The 23,929-nt window shown below is 45.9% G+C and overlaps 2 protein-coding genes across 10 annotated transcripts in view; one reads left to right on the top strand and one right to left on the bottom strand.

Moving 5' to 3' along the window:
* wdfy3 (WD repeat and FYVE domain containing 3) overlaps positions 1–13,657 on the bottom strand; it is an 80,901-nt gene extending 67,244 nt beyond the window's left edge. For 7 of the 9 annotated variants that reach the window (XM_054730390.2, XM_054730393.2, XM_054730392.2 and 4 more), the window contains exon 1: positions 5,382–5,546. In XM_054730390.2, coding sequence (XP_054586365.1) covers positions 5,382–5,410 — 29 coding nt within the window. In that variant the 5' untranslated portion in view covers positions 5,411–5,546. Of the gene's footprint in view, positions 1–5,381; positions 5,547–12,992; positions 13,108–13,477 lie in introns of those variants that run through there. The other 2 variants (XM_054730395.2, XM_054730396.2) reach the window with 2 other exon arrangements.
* An 8,921-nt stretch (positions 13,658–22,578) lies between these two features.
* Positions 22,579–23,729, top strand: LOC107386066 (C-C motif chemokine 20). The gene is made up of 4 exons (XM_015960242.3): positions 22,579–22,856; positions 22,942–23,056; positions 23,142–23,261; positions 23,373–23,729. Exons 1-3 carry the CDS (start codon positions 22,796–22,798, stop codon positions 23,248–23,250), a joined length of 285 nt encoding a protein of 94 aa, XP_015815728.1. The 5' UTR covers positions 22,579–22,795; the 3' UTR covers positions 23,251–23,261; positions 23,373–23,729.
* Positions 23,730–23,929: the final 200 nt, after the last annotated feature.

The raw sequence follows: 23,929 nt of genomic DNA, 5'->3' as shown, positions 1-23,929 counted from the left end.
CCTTTCCTCACATCTTTTGCTTTTCTCATTTTTAGGATTTTTTTGTTTTTGATCATTTTTGTTGCCGAGTTAAGGTTTTATTCATCGCAAGTGATATCGTCATCGCAATATTAATCACTGTTATCGAATATCGCAGGCTTTTCTAATATCGTGTTGCTTTGAAACGCGGAGGTCACACACTGTAAAAGAAGGCAGTAACTCCTCTGCTACGAATGTTTTATGATTTAAAACGCAAAGGTTACTGAGGGTAAGTTCATTCTGACCATCCTGAAGCTTCAGCAAGAATACCTTGGGGTTTAATTAGAAAAGTTAGCATCAAGTTTTAGGTCTGATCTTTAAAGTGTCAGGGGCAGAGCCAAGAATAGTTCAACCTAAAGAGAAATGACCAAATGTCTTTAGATACCATCCAAGAGTTTCATCAAACACAGTCATCGCAAGATCGTCTGAATTTAAACATCGCATTCAGAGATCAACTACTTCCCCCAGCGTAAGTTAAATGAGAATGGCCCTTTAAGTTGTGTTTCTGCTGAAAAAGACCATCTATATTTGTGTTGTAATGTATCCCTGAAGCACATCGAAGCCAGCATGTATTCCTGAACAATGCTGACTGTTAGCTTTGCTGCAAAGAGGCCCGATATGACCAAGAGTCGGTGAAGCAGAGAAGAGGAAGCACAGCGGGGTCGGGACCACAAACTGGGACAAACACATGTCACACGACTCAGCACACAGCCGAGCAGGAAAACTCAACAAAAGCACAGAATCCCAGCTCAATCCACCCTCACGGTGAAGACCAGAGACAGAAAACACACCTTCAGGTGCCGTAAACAGAACAGCTCACCTCTAGACCATCAGAAATGAAGATTTCCTCTGAGGTGTTTTAGGTGCAGACCTGAGCATAACCATCCGTGTCTATTTTTATGCTAAAATGTGGAGAAACTGTGATGAAAACACCACGCCCACACTTCTGGCCTCTGACAAACACTGTTTCTAACACAAGTACAAGAAGACCTGGTGTTGGGTATTTTTATAATTGTACCTTTTTGAGGCCTAAAAGATGCCCAATTTGTGTTATTAACACTTCATGAATCTCTGTGTTTGCCAACTGTGGCTGTTCATGAAAGGTTGAACAGAGATGCTCGTTTGCAGTCAAGGATGTTGATTGTAGATTTCCAAGGAAACCTCTGTACCTCTGTAACCTGAGAAGGCCCCGTCTTCTCCTCCATCCTTTGTGAATAAAGCCCCTGACGAACTGGGAGCAGAGGGGAGTGACGTGGGGACAGCCTCGGAGGAGGTTCCTCTGCGTTAACTCTCCGTTATTTTGGGGACTCAGGGTAAAATGTCTCCCTTGTTGTCATGTGTGTTATTTCAGGTTCCAGGGTTATTACCCCACATTTAATTACCTAACATTTTGGTGGAGGATGCGGGCATGCAGAGCTGGTGAGCTGAAGACTTTCCCCAGGAGCAGAGGGGCCTGGTTAGCTCCATGGAGGGGGTTTCTGCACCCAGCTCTCGCATGACGATTCATGGACATTATGAATTGATCTACTCTCTCTCTCTCTCTCTCTCTCTCTCTCTCTCTCTCTCTCTGTGTCATCCTTTAAGGTAATATGGGATAAATCTAAAATTACCTATCACCTGGTACTGATGTTCTACCAGCACTGGATTGGAGGACATCCATCTGCGGCATCTAATCAGACTGGTCTAGACCGGAGCAGCCCATTGCTTGTTGTCTCATTGCCCTGCTGTGAATATAAATGTCCACCAGTTGACCTATGGAGGCAGATGAACTGCATAGTTGATCAACCTCCATGAAAGGTGAAATGATGGGGAGGATGAAGGCAGAATCTGTAATGAGCTTTAGGAGCTCACCTTCCTTAGATCGTACACAGGGCGGCTTTTAGGATCTCAGGGAAAATAAATCTATCTGCAGCGTTCTGTCCTGGCTGATGCAGACAGTGAGTAGGTGGCATAGATGGAATGTCAGCCATGAAGCTGGGAACTGAGCTGGCTTTCTTGGCTCTGCAGCCTTTTTAAAGCAGTCTCTTTAAGAGAACGCCAGTTTCAATGAATGTCTTGCAGAGTTAGCACAAACTCCTGGGAGATGAAGGCAGCAAGTGTCCTGGAAAAGCCCAACTCTTCAAAAGCTTGCGAGGCTGTTCTTCTGGAGAAGGTGACGTAATCTCAGGCTCTTGTCTTATTAGGGTATGTGGAAAACAGACACCTACACAGATGGGAGCTGGATACAACAAACTCCTTTTTTTCCTGACAAAATGCTAATTTGGAGAAAGTAAACTGCTCCGTTGGCAGAGTGGTGAGTTCACACCAAACCCCACGCTTAAGTTGGTGCTAATCAAAATGCACCGTCAGTAGCAAAAGCTTGGAGCTCGATTTCTAAACCACATAAACCCTTTTAATTATCTTTTGTTATTAGTCACTTAGCGATTGTCAACCGCCTCATCAACACACACACACACACAACCCAGGACAGAAACTCGTTTCAGCCAATCAGTGCATTCGTTAGAAGGTAGACAGGCTGACCGCAGCAGTTTGAGCGCTGTGTTAGTTAGCTTAGTAAGATTAATGAAATGTTAATATGACACATATATACCGTAAATCCTCTAATACAGGCCCAGGCCTTTATTTGACTCAAGCTCATCAAGCTCCAGGCCTTTATTGGAAGGAGGGCCAGTATTAGAGGCAGGCCTCTATTTCTATTTGAGCAAAATGAACTAATGGTTCGCTGGAGTTTTTGACAATTAAAAGTGCACCCACATTTTCAAAGTTAAACACATTTCTTTTAACAATGGTAGTTTCTGCTTCAGCCATCTCCCCCCTCCCCCTGCGCAGCAGCCGCAAACTCACTGATGCGCCTGCAGCCTCTCGGAGTTCCTGCTGCTCTAAACATTAAAATAATTATTTCATTTTCTGTTCCTCACTTCTGATTACCTTCAATGGTGTCTGTTTGTTGCAACCACCAGGTACAAAAACTAACTTGTTTTTATTTGACTATTTTTCTGTCCTGTCTGTTTATTATCTTCCTGCATCTCCTCTCAATCCTAAAGAGAAACTGCTACCTGGGTTCATATATATTCACCTCATGAGTTACCTTTGAACTGCAGTTCTAAAAGATCTACCGACCGCAAAAACAGCGGAGCGCTCGCTGTTTGGCGGCCGTATAAGTGATCAGTGCGTCGGAGGACAAGGTGATGCGCGCAGCGCCCCGCTCCACAGCAGCGAAACGCATCAGGCGCAAATAAAAGACAGAAAACATTAAAGGAAATGAACTGACATGAACGATCGCGTGTTAAATTAGTTTTTGAGGTGGCGACACCTGATTGTTACTGTGGCCATGCTCAGGAGGCAGATCTACCGACCGCGAAAACAGCGGAGCGCTCCCTGCTTGCCGGGCGCATCAGTGATCTGTGTGTCGGAGGAGGTGTTGATGCGCCCCGCTCCACAGCAGCGATACACATCAGGCGCAAATAAAAGACAGAAAACATTAAAGGAAATGAACCGACATGAACGATCGCATGTCAGTACACGGTCTGGCACAGCGCGTTGCCCCCCCCCCACCCCCCGAGCGCAGGAGCTTGTCACCTGCTGACAGCAGGCTGCTGTCTTTTCCGAGGGCTGCATCTTGCCGGTCATTATCACGTGACAGCGACTAGTCGATGACAGGCATAATAAGTCACTACAGTAATCCCTCGTTTATCGCGGTAGATGCGTTCCAGACCTGGCCGCGATAGGTGAAAATCCGCGAAGTAGGGACTCCCAGCATGCCCCTCGCGGGGATTCCCTCCACGTTGCACCTACGTCACAAACCGCGGCTATAAACGGAAGTCGCCTTTCCAGCTCACCACTCAGTCATCGTTTCTTCAGATTCATGATCAGAGTTTCCAACCTACCGATCAATCCAACGAACAATCATAGTAAGTTATCTTACTTACTTCTGGAAAGCCCGGCATTTCCGTGTCACTTCGTTGACGCTCGAACGCTCGGGGGTTTCCTAGATCAGCCGGCGTTTCACCGACGCTATCACTTCCGCGTCTGTGAAACCACGCTCCCTATTGAATTATCGTATGATCACATTCTCTTTTTGTGGGTAAAACTCAAGAAAAAAAATTTTTTTACTTGTTTTTTTTAGTTTTATTACAAAAAGTGCATTATATGATGAAATTGATGAAAAAAACAAGAATTTCTTGATATTTCGCATAGAAAAATACCGCGAATCAGTGAAAAATACCGCAAATCTGCGAATTCCCCCTGAAAAATGCTCCAAAGAAAAAATCCGCAAAGCAGCGAATCCGCGATGAACGAACCGCGAAGTAGCAAGGGATTACTGTATAGTGAAGTTGACTAGTTCATACACCCCCTACTGCTGCTCTCCAGAGTGTTCTGCAGCATAATCAGCACGTTCTCTTTGAACTTGATAGTGTAATGACCTGGCTGGGGTTGTAAGCCAGGTGCATTCTGGGTATTGTGTTATATGTGTTTCCTATCGTTCTGCTGGTTCCTATGTGCTGATTTGCGTGTTGTGTGAGTGTTATGTAAGCCACAGGGAAGGTGATGTGTGTTCTGTGGAGGGGTTGAATTAGCATGGTTAACTGACACCGTGACTCTGTGTGGTAGGAGCGTGATAGAGGATCGTGTCTGTAGCGTTACAAAGCATTGAAGAAAAAGCCCACTAAAGGTCCGCGTGAACTTCTACTGTCTCCTGCTGGTTGATTTGGGGACTATAACCCTGCCGCTGGGACGCTCATACTTGCTGGTCACCACATTCCACCCGGCCACAATAAGAGACCCTCCGACACCGGCCAAAATTGAATACTGGCCTGTATTAGAGGATTTACGGTACACTATATATAAAAACACACACTCTATATATACATGTATATTCTGTGCTCCCCTTGTGTCTGCAAGGCAGCACCGCAGGACATCTGTGACCAGGTGAAAGTGCCGCCCGTGGCACGTTTCTCACATCAAGCAGGTGGAACCAGGTGATATGATGCACTAGTAAAGGCTATGATACATAAAACCTATGGCTGGGGCAGGTCAGCTTCCAGCTGCTTTTGAATGTGAAAAAACACACCAGAAAGGAGAACCCACACAGATCCAGATGTTGGTGTAAAGCTGATGTTTAACTCCAGATTTAGCACAGACTTTGTCGGTTTAGTGGTGCTCCTGAAAGCTCAGTGTGGTACCAGCAGACACCCTGATGCTGCCCCGACAGTTTCATCCTACAGCAGCAAACCGCAACACTGAAAGCTTTAATCTTTAGCAATCTGTAAATCAGTCGGCTCTAATATTGACTGACGGTCAGTAAACAAACCCAGAGTCACCACGGAGACAGGCTCAGCATCCAGCTCGAGCTTTCCACCTACCTGCTATTCTCTCTTCGCTCCGCCAGCATGTCGACTGCACAGAAAAACTAAAATATTCCACCGTAAGGCAAAAAGCGACTCTTCCCCTCGATAAACTAACTCCTTCTGATACGGCGAGGCTACGGCAGCGGCATCATGCCTTCTCTTCACGCCAGCGAGGGAGCAGAATGGAGGCAGGGATCGTCTTGTTTAGCAGCGCAACTGGCTTTGTCTTCCAGCCAGCATACTGTGTGTACTGTGTGTGTGTGTGTGTGTGTGTGTGTGTGTGTGTGTGTGTGTGTGGTCTGCCGGGACTGGCACAGCTGATCCCCCCCTGACACGGGGTGGGGTGTACAAGGTTTTATAGTGGGGGGGGCATGGCCAGGGCTTTGGCCATAACACCAGGAGGAACATGCCATTTACACGGGGGGGGGGGGGGGGGGACAACAAAACTGCAATAGAAAATGTTACCACGGACCTGTTAACATAAGCGTGTAGGTCTGAGCTCTGTGGGTTCAGGTGACACTGGTATCGCTGCTGCTGGGATGGAGCTAACCTAAACGTGTTCCTCATAATCCTGCTTTAGTAGGATTTTAGCTTGAAAGATGATAAAACTAAACCACCACCAGAGGCATCGGGGGCTTCCTGTTGATTTACACCAGCGTTAGTTTTCACAAGAATATTTTTTGGGTTTAGTGATTTCCATCCATCCATTTTCTTTACCCACTTATCCTTGCAGGGAAGGGGAGTGCCTATCTCTAGCTGTCTCCGGGCATGCAGGCAGGGCACACCCTGGGTTGATTGCCAGTCCATCACCGGGCAACACACACACACACACACACACACACACACACACACGCACACACACACACACCCCTAATGTACATGTTTTTGGACTGTGGGAGGAAGCCGGAGCACCCGGAGAGAACCCACGCATGCACAGGGAGAACATGCAAACTCCATGCAGAAAGACCCCAGGTCAGGATTTGAACCCAGGACCTTCTTGCTGCAAGGGTACAGCGCTAACCACTGCACCACTTGGCAGCTAGTCACAATTTAGTCGTCCAATTTGTTTAAATTTTAGTCGACTACCTCATACTAAACTTATTTTGATGCAATCGTTTGCAACTTGTGTAAAGAAGTGTTAACTACACCTACTTGAAACTGTAAAGAACTATGTAACATTCACATTTCACTTTGGATCAATAAAACTCTACATTTATAACTGTTTCCATGGGAATAATTAATGGAAAATATCTAAATACACACTGAGAGTTTGAAATTGTGCCGCTCAGTATTAATAATGTAAACAAATCTATTTAATGTGCAGTAATATTTGTAATCATGACAGGAAATGACATTAAATGTTGTTACTCTGTTAAAGCGAGGAGGTAAACTAAAGGTGAAAACTGTTTCCGGGTGTATTTATTAGAATTTTCCCTTCACTAATGGGCCATTCCCATCTGTACCGGGTCGGCCCGGGCTGGGTAGCCCCAGCCTGGCCCGGTTGATTCCACACATCCTTGTCTTAAGCCCATGTGGGCTGATTCTACCCACCAATCAGAGGCTTGCTCTAATGGAAGGTGTGAATTTGCTGTCAGCAGTGGGTGTGTTGGCCCTGGTCGGCCTGAAGCAGACCCCCTCGGGAAGAGGGCCGAGAATGAGCCTTGGTTGGCCCGGGAAAATTCCAGGCCACCCAGATATGTAAACAACCTACGCTGCCCGGCCCGGGCCGACCCGGTACAGGTGGGAATGAGACTTTAGTTACCAAGGTGGGCTGTCCGATTGTTTCCACCCACAAACGCACCGCTAGAACACCCAACGCTGATCGTATCGCCCGCATTAGCGTCACCAACAGAAAAACCATTAAACAACCGGATGAGTTCAGTTTGGTTCTGCAACAGCTGATCTCCAGCTGCAGCAATCTGCTCCTGACCTCTCCCGCCCGGCCTCGCTCGCCGCTAACCACACCGTAACTCTTTCATCACTAGGGGAAACCATGGATGTGTACTCACTAGAGCTACTGTGACAGATCAAAACTCACAGTTTTCAGCAGAAAGCCATGTAATCATATAGCCTCGCCTCTGTCAGTGCACCCCAGGGCAGCTGTGGCTACATCGTAGCTCATCACCATCAGTGTGTGAATGGATGAATGATACACTGTAGTGTAAAGCGCTTTGGAGTCCTTACTCTGAGAGGTGCTATACAAGTGCGGGTCATTTATTATCATTATCATACACACACACACGTTTTCACATAAACACACACTACATGTAGGGCTGAAGAAATTCATATCACTATATTACAGCAATAATAATTAATTACAGGTGTTTTCAACAGGTGACTTGAGTCACACAAGTTCTGCTGCCATATCAGCCCGTTAGCGTCTCGTGCACCGCGGGAGGTAAACCAGGTTCCTCCGGGTCAAACCTGTGCTTTCTTGCAACATGATAAAATCATAACTAGACACAAAACCACTCGTGTCATGCTACTACTAAAACGCAAAACTGCGTTCAACTCACCATTTTAAGCATTACATCTCGGACAGAAATGTTCTTTTTATGTCCACAAGGGTCCAGTTAATGTCCTCCAATTAAGCAGTTTGTCCACAACAAGTCTTACGTCCACAGTCCCCCCGCCGAAACTCTAGTTTGAAAGGTCCTTCTGATGTGTCTGTTTCTAAAGTTGTCATCGTAACCTCCGTTAGTATCCTCGCGTTAGCTTCAACCTCTGATCCAACAGGTGACACCCCCCCACTGATTTGTCAAAAGTGCCACCCCCTATTCTCACATGCTGCCTGAACTATTGGTGGTGCAGTTTGTTGTTGATCCACAATCAGCTGATGAAATTCAGAAATCCATCATAAAACACGACCTCTCGTGGCCGCAGTAAGAAGGATTGTGATAGGTGCATGGCTGTGTGTCAGGAACCCGTGGGCAAGAACACATCGAGCCCATTAACCTCCGACTACGCAGCAGCACCGGCGATGCGACCATCTCACGCCGGTACGTTGTGATGTCGGCGCTGAAACGGAACATCGTGCAGCTCCAATACCTGTTTTCAAGCATCTTAAAATTCTCCAGCTGTTCCACGTTTATCATCGTCTCACGCCGTCATGGCTGCAGTCTGAAAGTCAAAGGCGAACACCATCTCCTCTTCTGCTGAGCCAAGAAAACAGCAGCACTCTGCTTCTGACCACCTCCAAGGTAGAGCAGCTGACATCAACACCTGCAGCTCTCTCGTCAACCCCAGTGTAGAAAAACCCTCAAACACAACAAGCAAACCGGAATGAGGTGGTCGGATGCCGGTTTAGCAGTCGTCGCTGACTTCCTGTTGCACACAGCACTTCTGGATCGTATCAGGGAGGAAAATAAAAGCGGAATCATCCAAAGGTGACTAAGATCCTGTGCTTTTTAAATACTGGATGCCGGTTAAGGAGCACTTTCAAACAGGAATCAGCAAGACTTGGGTGTGCTGGAGGTTTGAGTTGACATGTGGATTAGCACACATTTATGTAATCTAGTGGTGGATTATCAGACTGGATCACGCTAAGGAGCAGCACCCATGTTCATGGGAATAAAGGACAGCCTGGAAACTCAGATCATTTTAACAGCTGATCAACAAGAGATTAGACATTATTCAGGAACATAACAAATGTTATGCGTCACACCTGACCATAAAAACAAGACTTTAACGTCTGAAAAAGCACAAAAACAGCAGCACAGGTAACATGTGACCTACACTCTACCTGTGGGGGCTCTAGTGACGTGCACGCCGTTTCCCTCCGGGCTAATTAGGAAACATCCTCTCCTGAGTCACACTGCTTCTTCTCAAAAACACTTGGATTGCTGTAAAAAGCTGTTTTAATGCTGCAGGAAGACAACATCCACAGAGCATCTGCTGTCGGTCTCTGATGCACTTTACTCGGCTCACGAAAACTCACTGGGCTTTCGGGAAGGTGGCTTAGCATTCCCCGTGTGCAGATTTCAGCGCAGCTACAGCTGATCAATAAGCAAGAGCCTCGCAAGACCTGAAGATAAAGAGACTCGCCAAACACTCGTACACAGAACAATTAAAAACAGCAGAATCAGCAATAAAACCATATAAACTAGAATAAATAAAACCGCCAGAAAGTAAAACAACAAACTAAACAGCCTAAAATGTGGTTAAAACAACAAAAAACGAGACTTATGTTTATGTTTATGTATTTAGCAGACGCTTTTGTCCAAAGCGACTTACAAGTGATAATCGGCATGTTGCCCTTGAGGCTAACAACAACAATAACAACAATTTGGCATGAATCATGGAGAGGAGGGAACTAAGGAGTGGACGGTAGAGAGGGGGGAGACTTAACAACCGACTGTCTCATTTCAGTCCAGCGCCCACTTTCACCTCAAGGTTAGTAACGGTTGGTTTCATGTACGGGGACACATAACCAACTTCTATGCTGGGGTCTCAGTGGAGCTACCAAAAGCAATCGCCTCAGTCTTGTTTTCATTTAATTTTAAAAAGTTCATCTCCAACCAGCCTTTTCCTTCACCCAGACAGAAAAACGGGTATTCAGAGAGCTCGAGTTCACTTCTTTAGTAGGAAATATACAGTATGTGAGTGTCATCTGCATAACAATGAAAAGATGTCCCATACTTTCTAAAAACAGATCCAAGATGGAGCAGGTTAGTGTGAATAGGACTTCACACCCCACAAGAACAAAACCAAGTCGTCTTAAACAACGCTGCATGAACACAACCATCACACCATCATGGGGGGGGGGGGGTGTTTTACTAGATTAGGTTTTTGTTTTCCTGCATGTCAACGAACGCTTCGACACACCTGAATAACGGTTTTAGCATCATGACCCCTGCTCTACATCCTCTGCCCTCTCCAACCTCCGCATCCTTCATCCTAAACAATCATTCTCACCTCTGAACATGTCCAAACCATCTCAGTCTGTCCTCTCTGACTGCATCTCCTCAGCATCTAACATGAGCTGTCCCTCTGATGGACTCATTCCTGATCTTGTCTGTCCTCGACTTGTCCTCATGGACACTGTCTCTAAACCAGACAACATGGCTGCTCCCACTACTGTGTTCTACACCTGTCCTTACATTCTTGCTGAAAGCCTTTTCTCCACTCGTTCCAACCTGCTTCACACACTTCTCCACCTCTTTTCCACCCTGATTGTCTAACTCATTCACTGCCACTGACGACTAAAGTCGTCATTTGCATGTTTTTACTGTGTGGACGTCGGACGAGCCCCCGCACCGTGACAACAAACATCTCAGCTCTAAGGCCGATCTTCATCCACTTACGTCACACGTCACGTGATCAGGAAGCAGAACATCCATGCGTTAGGAGATCATTTTGGGCCGCTGCTGTAAAAAAAAGGAAGGCGCGAACTGGAAAAGCTTCTGCCGATCACAAATCAACAATGGATTATGAAAGAACGGATAACGCTTGAAACAAGCGAATTCTTCCTGATGTAAGAGGTGAGTCTCCGCTTTGTTTTGGTTGTTTTGGCGTCGACATCATGCTAGCGTGCAACGTTCTGTCACTCTTGACAAAAAACAGTGAAAACGCTGAAAAATGCGGTAGCAACGGGCTTTACTGATCAGGAAACGGACGGCAGTGAATGAGTTAACTTTGGTCGCTGCAGCCTCCCTGCTCCACCGGAGTCTGTCTCTTGATGTCTACATCAGTTATGAACGGTTTCAGGTATATGAGCCGTAAAGAACAAAAGTGACGTTTCAGAAACTCTACACAACTGAACACAGACGCCTGCTGTTGGATTCTTTACTCATAATCAACAGATGTTATGTTTTACATCTTCTTCATTTACGTCTTACGTCGTAGCTCATCCTCACCGGTGTGTGAATGACTGGTTGTGTTGTGAAGCGCCTTGGGGGGTTGGGGAACCCTAAGAAGGCGCTTTACAAGTACAGACCACTTACCATTTGTACATTTAGTGTTTTGGACATTTCTTCAGATATTTTTGGTCACTGAAGTAAATACTTATAAAGTTATTTTACACATATTGTCAGAACTAGTCAACAGAAGATGTCCATGCCAGGCTGGGCATCTAACTGTATCGGTACTGATTACACATGAACGTGGGTTGGTATTTTCTGCTTTGTAGATGAAAAATTCCCCACATGCAGAAACAAAGTTCATTAAATCAGAGCTTCCTGAAGATGCACACGCTGACTCTGCTGTCATTCAGCCTAAAGTTACAGAGTTTAGTGAAACGTCCGACAACCACTTCACATAATCAGGTGTTTAGATGACATTAGACTCACCTGTTGGAGGAAAAAAGGCTGGTAGATTATAATCAAACCAACACATTCACTGCATTTTGCTGATTTTTACTTCGTCACTGCTGCAGCTCTGCCCTCTCGGCAACGCTTACTAGTGTTGCATTTTTCAAAACTGAAATGTGGGTGGAGTAAGACGCTGAGGAACGGATAACAACCCCTTTAAGATGATTCTCTAACAGAGATACTGTAAATAAAGTCCAGCATCACCAGTTAACCCAGTAGGAACGTCCGAAGAAGCCAAAGAACCCAGAAAATACATAGAGTCAAACATGTGTCCTGATTTTGTCACAGTTTCCATGAACATAAATAAATGTATTTTTCTTCTACCTGTTTATGTTTAACAATTTTAAAGACAGTGTGTGTTTCTTTTTGTTGTATGACTTGTTAAAGGATTGTGTGATAAGCATTAGTGTAAGACAGGTCTGGAAACAATCAGATAATCAGTAATCATGTCTGCTGTCGTGTAAAACCATGAATCAGCTGTGACTGACTCAGCTAAAATTGAATTGAATCACTTTTATTTGATGTAGAGGGACAGTCTGCATTAATAAATATTTTACAATGTAAATGTACCCAATTATAGCCAAAAGGCTCATTTCCATTGGTAGTCCCCCTGCCGATTGCCACATAGTATAAAACAACATTTAAAGTTATAAACATTTTAAAAACAATACAAGTAAAACATTACATAGAGTAACCCCCCCCCCCCCCCCCCACACACACACACACACACACACACAATCAATCATATTCACTCTAACAGTAACACTCATACATTGGTTTTTAAAACTAGTGCTGACAAATGAGTGTCAATCAACCGTTTCTTTAATTGTATTTTAAATGTGCTGTATATGTGACAGAGTCTCTTATGTTTTGCGGAATTGTATTCCAGACTCTAGCCGTCTCATAGGTGAAAACTGATTGTCCAAAGGAACTTTTCCTGCATGGTATCACACAATCCCCTCTAGCAGCCCCTCGAGTAACACGTAAAATAAGGTTTTTGTCCCTGAGCACTGAGTTTCAAACCTTTTGTTTGCATCTTAAAGACACAAATCTTTCAGTTTGATCGGTGCTGTTACAACTATGGATGTAAGCATGGTTCCAGTTAATGAAAAATCTACGAACAGGTGTGACACAGAGCACACAGCAGGTGTGTAGAGAGGACGGAAGCCAAGCCGTGGCTCTACTTGTGGTCTGACATCAGCCCAGAACCTGATCACTGAGCAGAAACAAACAGGGAGGACATCTGACGCACAGCTTAGGAGGCCGATAAGGATCAAAGCAAATGAAATATCAGGATGGATGCTGGGGGCAGATTTACCTTAACCGCCTTCAGCATTAAACCAAGTCAACACCTGCTTCTGTCCGCCCTCGGTGCTCTAGTTCTCCAAAGCTTCCTTTTGGTAACATATCTGGTGTGATCGCTACCTGCACACAGCTAAAAGCAAAGCGACATTCCTTGAGTTCAGTACCAAGTCTCTGAGCAGCGTTAGCTCAAAACAGCTAACGACCAGCTGATCACACCGACTTCGCAGCATCAGAACCAAAGCCTGAATGACCCTATAATTACAAATATATATATACTAATGAATAATACTGGGTTTGTTTTTAAACGCTGAGTTTTTTAAGGGGCTTAAAATGTTGCTACTGTCATGCTAACACTAGCTTCAACGATGCGGTGATTGAAAACAGACGAAAACGCTCTGATGTGCATTCCTGTCAATGCTAAACTCAAGCTGCTAAGCAGCTAGCATACAGCGCTAACTAGCCGCTCCAAACCCCAGAGTGAATCCGCTAGCTACTCACCAGTGAGCGGCTTCCTACAGCGGAATACTTCGGTGGGAATGTCGATGATAACCTCCGTTGCTTCCGTTAAATCTAAGCGGGGCACTCGGTGTGTATCCATATGTCTCTGACGATGCGTTAACCCAAAGGTGGTCACTGCTTCCTATCCTTCCTTTCACCCGGTAGCCATTTTTTCCTCAGCTTGTCCCAGTCAGAGCCGACTCTCCCAGCAGCATCCTCCTGTCGGCGCCGCGGGATTAGCTGCACAAGCCTGGCCCCTGCTGGACAAACGGAGAAACGCACCCTGTTGAACTACATAACTGGACAATGAATACATTCCGACCTTCTAATCCAAGTCTTTAAAAATAATCTCAGTCTCTTGGAAATCACACACACACACACACACACACACACACACACACACACACACACACACACACACACATACACACACACACATACACACACACACACACACATACACACACACACACACACACACACACACACACACCACTTTTCCTCCTGTTATGAAATCAAGCACAAGCAAGCTTAAAATAGTGAGTTTAAATGCAGGAAAGTGTCTAAAACGTGAGCAAAGTGATCCAAGGATCCATGTTAGACAAGAATAATTCAAATCTGCCCGAGGGACTTCATTTCCTCAGTGGTAAAAACGACAAACTGCTGGAGCCTCAGCTAGCAACTGTCATGTTAGGCTGATTTAACCCGAGTGTGCATTTTTCTCGACACTGTAGACTTTTACCAAGAATCTGATCATCAACCTTAGTCGGGTGTTTATGATAAATGACCTGGATCTAGTGCAGCGCCTTTCTGAGTCAGAGGACTCCACAAAGTGTTTTACACTACAGTGTATCATTCATGCATTTACACGCTGGTGGTGATGAGCTACATCGTAGCTACAGCTGCCATGGGGGACACTGACAGAGTTGAGGCTGTCATAATAAGGTGCCACAGGTCCATTCAACCCCTCCAACAGGAGGGTGAAGAGTCTTGCCCAAGGACACAACTGACATGACTTTTGGGAGCAAACCAACAACCCACCCATTACGAGGTGAACTCCTAACTGCTGAGCCAAACAATGTTTAAATTGTTTGAAAATCAAAATATATCTTGAACTTTAAACTGATTTAAATTTTAGTTTGAAATGGACATTTTAGGGTCTACTCCAAGCTTCTCCACATCGAGAGAGGCCAGTTGAGGCGGCTCGGGCATCTGGTCTGGATGCCTCCTGGACGCTTCCCTGGTGAGGTTTTCTGGGAACATCCAACCGGGAGAAGACCCATCACATGCTGGCCAGGGAACGCCATAGGATTCCTCGGAGGAGCTGGCCCAAGTGGCTGGGGAGAGGGAAATCTGGGCCTCCTTGCTTAGGCTGCTGCCCCTGCGACCCGATCCCGGATAAGCAGCTGAAAATGGATGGATGCACGGACGGAAGGCATTTTAAGCTTCGTTTTAATGGGTTCCTGATCTCCTTCTAGACAGACCCCAGGAAATGAGCACGGGGACCCCCCCAAGACTGTGTGCTCAGTCCCCCTCCCCCTCCAACGTGAAGACACCTCCAGCCGACTTGGTAACAAAATCATAACTAGGTAAGCTGACAAGGATATCGGGCTTCGCTGGTCCACCGTGAACAAAAATCCGCAAGTCCGCCATTATCAACGGTGGCTTTGCCACTTGACTCACAGCTTCGTGTCGGCTCCCGACCGGAGACGAGAACGGCGGACACGCAGATCTTTCACCGCGGTGGACCAACGGAGCCCGATCCTTGGCCAGATACCCAGCAGCCACACCAACATGTTATGTTTCCACCCATCTTAGACCAAGCAGTGTTATGGAAAACACATTTAAGTTTCCCCCAGCAAACTATTAGTGAGAACAAATGAGGTTGAGTGACTCTAAAGTAAGCAGCATCAACTAAAGAAGCTGCAGTGTTTCTGTGGTCTCCCTCAGAAATCCACAAGTGACCAGCATGACTACAGCCTGGCATCGGAGCGGTCCACGTGTCCAGGTTTCCCCAGGAAACGGGAACAGCCAGCCGCCTGCCCTAGCAACAGTTTCTTATCCAGCAGCATCAGACCCCCCCCCCCCCCCCCTTCAACCGGCTAAATAAAGTACAGAAATATAATTTTACTTACTGATGAAAAGAAGCAGAAACTGCTTGGATGATCTGTTTGTGCAGTGAGTAATCACAGCAATGCATGATTAACATCCAAACACAAAGAGGACACAACTGAAGTTCAGAAGGTCAAAATGTTTATTACTGTTTATGTTTATTTATTTAGCAGACGCTTTTATCCAAAGCTACTTACAATTTATAACCCTATATCCTATAGGCATGTTGTGATCTGTGGGGGAAACCGGAGTACCCGGAGGAAACCCACGCATGCACGGGGAGAACACGCAACTCCACGCAGAAAGGCCGCAGCTGAGTTTCGAACCTGCAACCTTTGTGCTGCGAGGCAACCGTGCTAACCACTGCGCCACCATGCAGCCCATAATGGCCTGACATCTGTTAACGTGAGGCTTAGGCCTTTCCCCGGTGCTAGCTCTGAAGTCACGTGGCTCTGATGCTCATTAATTATTTTATGCATTAAATTCCACTTCCAATCCAATCCAATTTTATTTATAAAGCGCATTCACAAGGCATTACAACCAAACAAGGCGCTGTACACTAAAAATGTTGGTTAATTAAACTGGCATTATACAAACATGTCGAACACAGATAAAAGATAAAAAGGAAATACAACAAAATTCCCAAAAAAAAACAGCTAAAAATCATTAAGACACAGGGTGAAGAAAAATAGGAAAAAAAAACATTTTACAAAGAACCTCAATAATACGGAAGTCGATAATTGTGGAGTCAGTTTATAAACAGTGCAGATGTCAGTGAGGTTCATAATTATGTTGTATAAGCTAGGGCACTTCAACAGGAGAAGAGTTACAGAAGATAACCCCCCCCCACACACACACACACACACACACACACACACCCAGAGTTATCATGAGTGTAAACTAGATCTAGTAAACCTAGAATGGGGTTTTGAACCAGGCTGTAAACATGTCTATCTCTGCTGTGAAGATGGCTTTTTTTTTTACATGGGAGTCATTGAGGGTTTGTCTGCTCACTTCTGCTGCCAGCCCCTAGTGGCTGAGGGTGGAACCGCACTGGCCCCTTGCTTTAGACTGGAGAACATGGCAGCAGAACTTCTGCACTGACTAACCTTTTATATCAGTTTGAAGCAGCTAAAGACCTCCCTGACAAAAACCTGAGCTCTACACACATTTTCACTAAAATACTGCGTTTTAATAACTTCAGAGGGGAAATGCATGCCTCCTGGCTGTGGGGGTTGGGTCCTTTTGTGTGGAGCTTTCTTGGTCTTATGTGGGCTTTAATGGAAGTTTTATGATGTCCTCACCCGGTCAGAGTAGACATACGTTGGTCCAAAGTGCAGGTTTGCAAAATTTAACAGATTCCTGCAGCCTCTCACTGCAGGAATTAACTGCATCCTGCTTTAGCCTGAACACCTTCTTCTCTTCAGGCTTCCAGCAGCACACAGAGATGGGCCCCATATGGAATGTATATGGACAAACCGTGAAGGTCCCGACAGGGTTTGCCCGCAGTTTCCACGGTGGCCCCACGGGGGTTTGCCAGGAAAGATTTTTGCCCACATAGATTTTAACGGACCCTACATGGGATTTCAGAGGGTTTGACTCAAACACCGGCACCTTAAATCACCATGGAAACCGTGGACAAACTCTGCTGGGACCCATACGGCTTGCCCATATATATATTCCACATGCCCACCCCCCCCCCCCACACACACACACACCTGCCCCTCAGGTAAAACGTGAGCTGCTGTGCAGAAGTGCCTCCCCAGGAACCAGTTCCCGTGCTGCAGGACTGTTAACTCGTTTAGATGATGGTTGGTGGGAATTTCCCTAAACAGACAATTATCTGAACAAAAAGAGCAACAATGGTTTGGTTGGTGACACCGTGTCTCTGGCAGCACTTCAAGCCCTTCGACAAACACGTCTGAACACGAACGTTAGAGCGATTCTGTGGTGGTGGTAAACACTGACAGAAAACGAAACTCAAGTAGTTGAATGGAAGCCAATGGAGAGTTCTCGGATTGACCCGGAGCGTACAAAGGTGTCGGTCACTGGTCTAGTTGTGGGAAACGGGTCGGACGGTCGTGTTGTCGGAGGGACAAGTTCCCCTTCAGCTTCGACTCGGTGGGTGACAGCAGAGTTTAAAATACCCCTGAAAGAGTCCGTGGCACTTTAAAGGCCAAACGTTCACTTTCAGAGTTAAGAAAAGCGTTTTCTACAAGCAGCTTGTGCTAAATGAACATCGCGGTTCCAAAAGTAATTCTGCAAATAGGAATGCTGTCGGAAGCAGAATTTTTACGTTTGCTGATGAAGAGTTCGTCCAAGTTTAACTTCAGGTGCGTCCTCGTTTGTGGCGCTAAAACAAGACAACACCTCCGTGTTTGCAGAACACGGTCTTATCTGGTTCCAACGCCCAGAAGACCCATTTCTTCTCCCATCGCGTGCCAGTTGTTAGAAATTCCTACTCCGGAGTCTCGACCTGATCTCGTCACTGTGGATCAGTTCCTTCCTCCTGCTGATGAATCCGCACAAGCTGTTTACACAGAGCGGTAAAACGTTCCCAAAGGCGCATCCAGTCCAAACAATCACAATTTTACTGATTCGAAAGTCTTTCAATCAACAGACTAATAGATCATGGTCTGTATTTGATATAGCGCCTTCTAGAGACCTGGAACCCCCCCAAGGCGCTTTAAAACACAGTCGTTCACCCATTCACACCCTGGTGGGGATGAGCTACAATGTAGCCACAGCTGCCCTGGGGCACACTGACAGAGGCGAGGCTGCCGAGCGCTGGCGCCACCGGTTCCTCCGACCACCACCAGCAGGCAGGTGGGGTAAGTGCCTTGCCCAAGGACACAACGACAGCGACAAACTGAGCGGGGCTCGAACCTGCAACCTTCCGATTACGGGGCGAGCACTTAACTCCTCTGCCACCGTCGCCCAGATGAGAAGAATAAAAATGACCAAACAAAATAAAACGAATAGAATAAAACCGCTCTGATATAAAAGAAATGAAGCCGCTTGAGCTGAGTTCATGTCCTGGGGTGGGTCTGACCTTTGACCTTACAGCGCTGGAGTCCAAGAGGAGTTCTGGATGACAAACAAGAGGGAATTATGATTTTTCTGTATCTCTCTGCAGGACGTCAGCCCAACGTGCAGCTGTTGAAACCAAACCACAACCACTTCAAACACACCGACCGGCATCCAGGCTCTGCTGCGGGACGAGTTTTGAGTCTGTGTGCACCTTCTGGGTTTGTCGTGAAACTTCTCTCTGTTTCACAGTAAATCTGAACTTGGAGCTGAAGGGTTTCCTGGAAACCACGTGCTTTTGTTTTTTTCACTCCCATTCTTGTCCCTTTTCTGCTGTGGGAACTGCGCTGATGCAGGGTGGATGGTGCCAGACGGGGAGGTGGATGTCTTCAGGGTTCGAGCATGAATGCACGGATCAAGCATCAACAAAACAAACGCGCACACCTTTTTATTGCATGTTGGTGTGCACAGATCTTTTGTTCCAAACCTCAATTACGTTTAGTCAAAGCAGCTCTGGTGCACAGAGGATTATTGAGTACAAACAGCTCCATGCATAACTTTATCCAGTTTTTTAATTTTATTTAGGTCAACTTTCACACAAATGTCTGTTTTTGTAAGCAAACTTCACCACTACGACCCCCTACCCGGACAGCAATTAAAACTCGCTTTGCATTTCTGAAACAAAACTGTTTTTTACAATTCAGTTATTGATCTGTCTTTCAGTCTGGCTGTGGAGTGAAGCCAGAAGCATCAGAGAAAGATCAGATCTGGTGTTTTTAGGGAGAACTGACATGTCTGTTCTTCATTAGGCTGAATAAAACAGGTGAGCAGAAGCACTAGCCAGCCGTTTCTAACTGTTTAACTGGGATCGGAGCCAAAGAACCGAACACTGACAAGATTTAAGTTTAGAAACGTCCCGTGACCCGGCACCAAGCCACAGCCGCTCTGAGACATCCAGCTTCACGTCGGTTCGCTCCATTGGTGACAAATCACTTGCACTTTTTCGCGAGGTAAGTAGATAAAACACTCTTGAGTCAGAGGCCGATTCTTGGCTGCAGCCTGTGTGACAAAGACAGATTAGGATGTCAGATGAATAAATGAGATAAAAATGTGGAATGTGTGAATTAATCTGACATAAAATCCATCCTTTATCTTCTTCCTGTTTGCAAAGAGAGAGAAGCTGATTCTACCGGAGTTAAAATATGCAAGTTGGTGCTAGCGAAGAGGTCAGTCTAGCAGTTAGAGTGGTTTAAACGGAGGTGTACGGAGTATTTATGAGTAGTCAGCGTCTCACCTGCAGCAGAAAGCATCCTGGAAAAAGGATCACCAGAATGCCCATGACATGGTGGTGACCAGCACTCACTGGAAACGAGCCCGACTTACTGCTGACAATGTGGACCAAGCTCTGACACCGGTCCTACAGGGACCTAACAGCTCATATCAGAGGGCCTGGTACCCCATACTCCCGGGGTACCCCTCACAGGGCCCCCCACTGGGCCTCCCGAGGGACGCGGTCGAACGCCTTCTCCAAATCCACAGAACAAATGTAGACTGGTTGGGCGAACTCCCATGCACCCACCAGGACCCCTTTAAGGGTGGGTTTCAGCGAGACCTGAAATCATCCCGTGGAATATTTATTTTATAAATATGATTTTAGGAGAGGAAAAGGCCAGATTCAATGAGCTGCAACATCTATTCTCTGTTTATGTATTTTTCTCTCATCTCTAAACCCGAGCCTGACTTTCCAACAGAGGAAGTTCATTTAAGTGTCGGATGATGCAACACAAAAGGTTACCGTGAGCTTTGATACGAGGCAAGTGGTTCAGTGTACTGCAGCAGTGTGACACGGTTCGATTCAGTACGGAACGATTCGATTTGATCCAGTACATCCATCCTGTAGTGACTATCAAGTCCCACTTTTAGTCACCCTCGGGTGCGGGTGGAGGCAATGACTCGCTTCAACAATATTGTCCAGGCAGAAAGCGGGTTTGGGTTTATTGTCCCATTTATTGAATATGATGACGATCACAAGCTGGGTCCAGAATGGCTATTTCTTGTCCAGGTTTATGTAAATGATGAAAGTTATAATGGCAAATTAGATGTGGCATATGAAACCTAATGAAGCGGTAAAAACCGTGTGACCTCCCGTCACCCAGAAAACGCCAGTGCACTGCAGCCTCAACACCTTTATAGGCTCCGCAGTGCCACCAGTGGTCAAAGGACATACAAACCATAGTGCAATAAACTGAAATGTACATAAAACATTATCAAAATAAACTTAGACCATAATATAATCTAAACCAAAACAATAATGGCTCCTACACATCCATTTCAGCCGCTTATCTGACGATGGCTCCCCTGTCCAGTGGAGAGTCAGTACTGTTCAATACGGCTCAAGTCGATGTGATTTCATTGTTACAGTGCGATTCAATTCCATTCGATTCAGTTCGATACGATATGAAAAATGGACTTTTGTCGGACCTTGTCTCCTTGTGGCGCTTCCACTTCTTTCTAATTTTCAAGTTTTCAGATGAAGTTTGATGTCATGACTTTAATTCTAATGTGTATTTATGGTCTTCACGTCATAAATGTATCGTTGCTTCATATTTACACACTTCATGAAAGTAAAGGTTCATGCACCTGTTCTCTCACATGTTTCTGTAGATTCATCCGTTCACCTCCTCCTTATCAGAATCTGCAGAGTCTTCTCAGCTCAGCCTGTAAAACGTTCTGAGCCGTTACGACTTTGTCCTCAGTGAGCGTGGAAATGTCAGGCTGTGAAACTGTCTGTGGACATTTCACGACAACACATAAAACTATTATAATGACGCAACATGAAGGGAAATTTGTGGACAGACATCACAGAGGAGTCTCACCTCCATGTGGGTCGCAGACTTTGGAAATGTTGCATAAATCTGGGCTCTCCTTGCTTCCTGTCGGGAAAGCGTCACTCGTTCCCAGATTGGGATCTGCCAAAGCGATTCCAGTTCTGACATGCCTCCAAACAAGCAGCTCTCACACACTTAAGGGCTGCCGGCACACGTTCCATAAAAATCCCCGACCTCGCCGTCACCACATAGATTACAGCTAATAAAACCTGAGAATAGCTGTTAAGATGACATCATTTACGCCTTTTACCACCCGCGTTTCACCACAGCTCTCTTCTGTTCAAACACCCCAAAAATATACACTAATCATGGATGTAATTTTGGGGGGGGGACAGGGGGGACATGTCCCCCCCACTTTTTCCAAAGTCAAGTTTTGACCCCTGTACTTTTTACCATCCAAAAAACAATATTACACTATATTAAATTGACACTGGTTGAGCTCTAGGACCAAGCGGAAAGCAACCATTTGTGTTGAAGCCTGTAAAGATACACCCCCCCCCCCCCGTCCCCCCCCCCCCCCCCACTTCTAAAGTGAAAATTACGTCCATGCCTTCAGCCTCTTCTTCCCTCATCAGACACCGATGAGCTGCAGCAGTCAGCTAATCCACGCCACCGTCAGCAGCTCTGCGAGAGACGAATGGTTCAGTAAACCCTGATGCTGCTTTTGTCGGGTCCAGGTCTTTCTGCAAGGAAAAGCTGCAGAAAAACAATCTGATCCCTGTTTGCTAAAGATCTTGTAGAGTTCAGACGACACATGTTTTAACCCTCTGTGGGCCTGCAGCTCCCTGCAGGACTGAAATTAAATTTCAATAATTGCTTTCATGCCAATCATAAATGTTGGGTTTGGTTTTAATCCCAATCCCGTTTGATTGCATTTTTCTAATTTGCATTTGTCCCCGAGACAAAGAAACGTCTGAAACAAGTGGCTGAGATTTTGTTACGTTTCCTAAAATGTTATTCATAAAAATAACAAATCAGTACAACGAACGTGAGCCGTTCCGGTCTCGCAGAGCGAACTCCAGCCTATGAGTAATAAAACATCTAAGATCAACATTCAGGAGACATTTTTGGCAGGAGCTGAGGACGTTATGCTGTCACTGGCTGGCAACGTGTGCTGGCTTGCTGCCAGCGCTTTCCATTTCCAGTCAATGACGTCAAACTTTCACTTTCCATCGAAACACCTGTATAAATGCACCTGCAGCTCAGCCGTGTCCCCACAGCAGCAGCAGCTTCACACTCCTGAAGAGACTCCAAAAAGCAACCAGAACCAGACCGACGAAGACGAAGAGACATGGCCTCCCGCGCAGCAGCTCTGATCTTGCTCGGCCTCATCTGCTTCGAGTTTGCAGCAGGTAAGACGATGTCTCATCTCCTTGTGCGGGTTGCATCACGACCTGCAAGGTTTCGCTGACGACTTGGTCTTCCCCCTGCCTGCAGCTCAGATCCCAGTCGACTGCTGCCTGAGCATCACTGAGAAGCGTTTGCCTTCCAAGAACCTTGTGAGCTACACCATCCAGGAGGCTGGGAAGGGCTGCGACATCAGTGCCACCGTGTAAGTGTCTCAGTGGAGAGAGAAAACATCCACAGCTCAGTTATGTCTCATCTGCAGGTTCTCTAACCAGAAATCTGATCCTCAGGTTCCTCAACAGGAGAAACATGAAGCTGTGCGCCGCCCACCCTGAAGGGAACGCCTGGGTGAAGCAAGTCATCAAGACGTTGGAGAAGAGACGAGGAGAACAGCAGTGAGAATAAAAAAGGTGAGAACATCATTTTCTTGCAGCTTTCTGATTTCCTGCCATCGCCGCTGAACTGATTTGACCCGAGTCTTCGTGCACGGCTTCACTCGCTCGTCTTCACTTTGGTTTCAGGAGCAGAGAAGATGCCTGAAGGCTGAACTCTGCGTTGACGTCTCAGGATTTGCGTGTTGCACAGTGAATCTCAGAATCATCACTACGTCGTATTTACGATGATTTCCTGTTAATTCTGTTTGAGGCTGCCACTTTAGCTCCGTATGTTTCGTCTGTCTGATGGGGTTAGGATTGGGATTAGGATTAGGGTCAGGGTTCCCACATGAGCTGCCTCCACTTGCCCCGACTGTAAAGCCCGTAAGAACCAGGTTTGTTAGAGTACTGTAGGTTTACAGGTAGACACATTTGTAAATCCAAAACTGTGATTTTGTTGTTGTTGTTTGTCAAACTTACAAATAAAGTTAATGTGTTTTTGCATCTTGATCATTGTCTTCATTTGAAAACAAAACCTTTTCTGATCAAATAAACTCCATAAATAAAACATAATTCATGTCTTCAAATGTATTTTTTACCATAATGGAGCTAAAACAACTGACTTGATCATAAAAAAGGACTAAATCAGGATAAAATAAACACGCAATGATGAGGATGAGGTGAGCAGAAAAGAGTCCCGCGTT

This window comes from Nothobranchius furzeri, chromosome 10, assembly GCF_043380555.1.
Source record: "Nothobranchius furzeri strain GRZ-AD chromosome 10, NfurGRZ-RIMD1, whole genome shotgun sequence".
Classification (NCBI taxonomy): domain Eukaryota; kingdom Metazoa; phylum Chordata; class Actinopteri; order Cyprinodontiformes; family Nothobranchiidae; genus Nothobranchius; species Nothobranchius furzeri.
The sequence above is the reverse complement of the archived record's forward strand: the minus strand, read 5'-3'. Positions and strand labels throughout refer to the sequence as shown.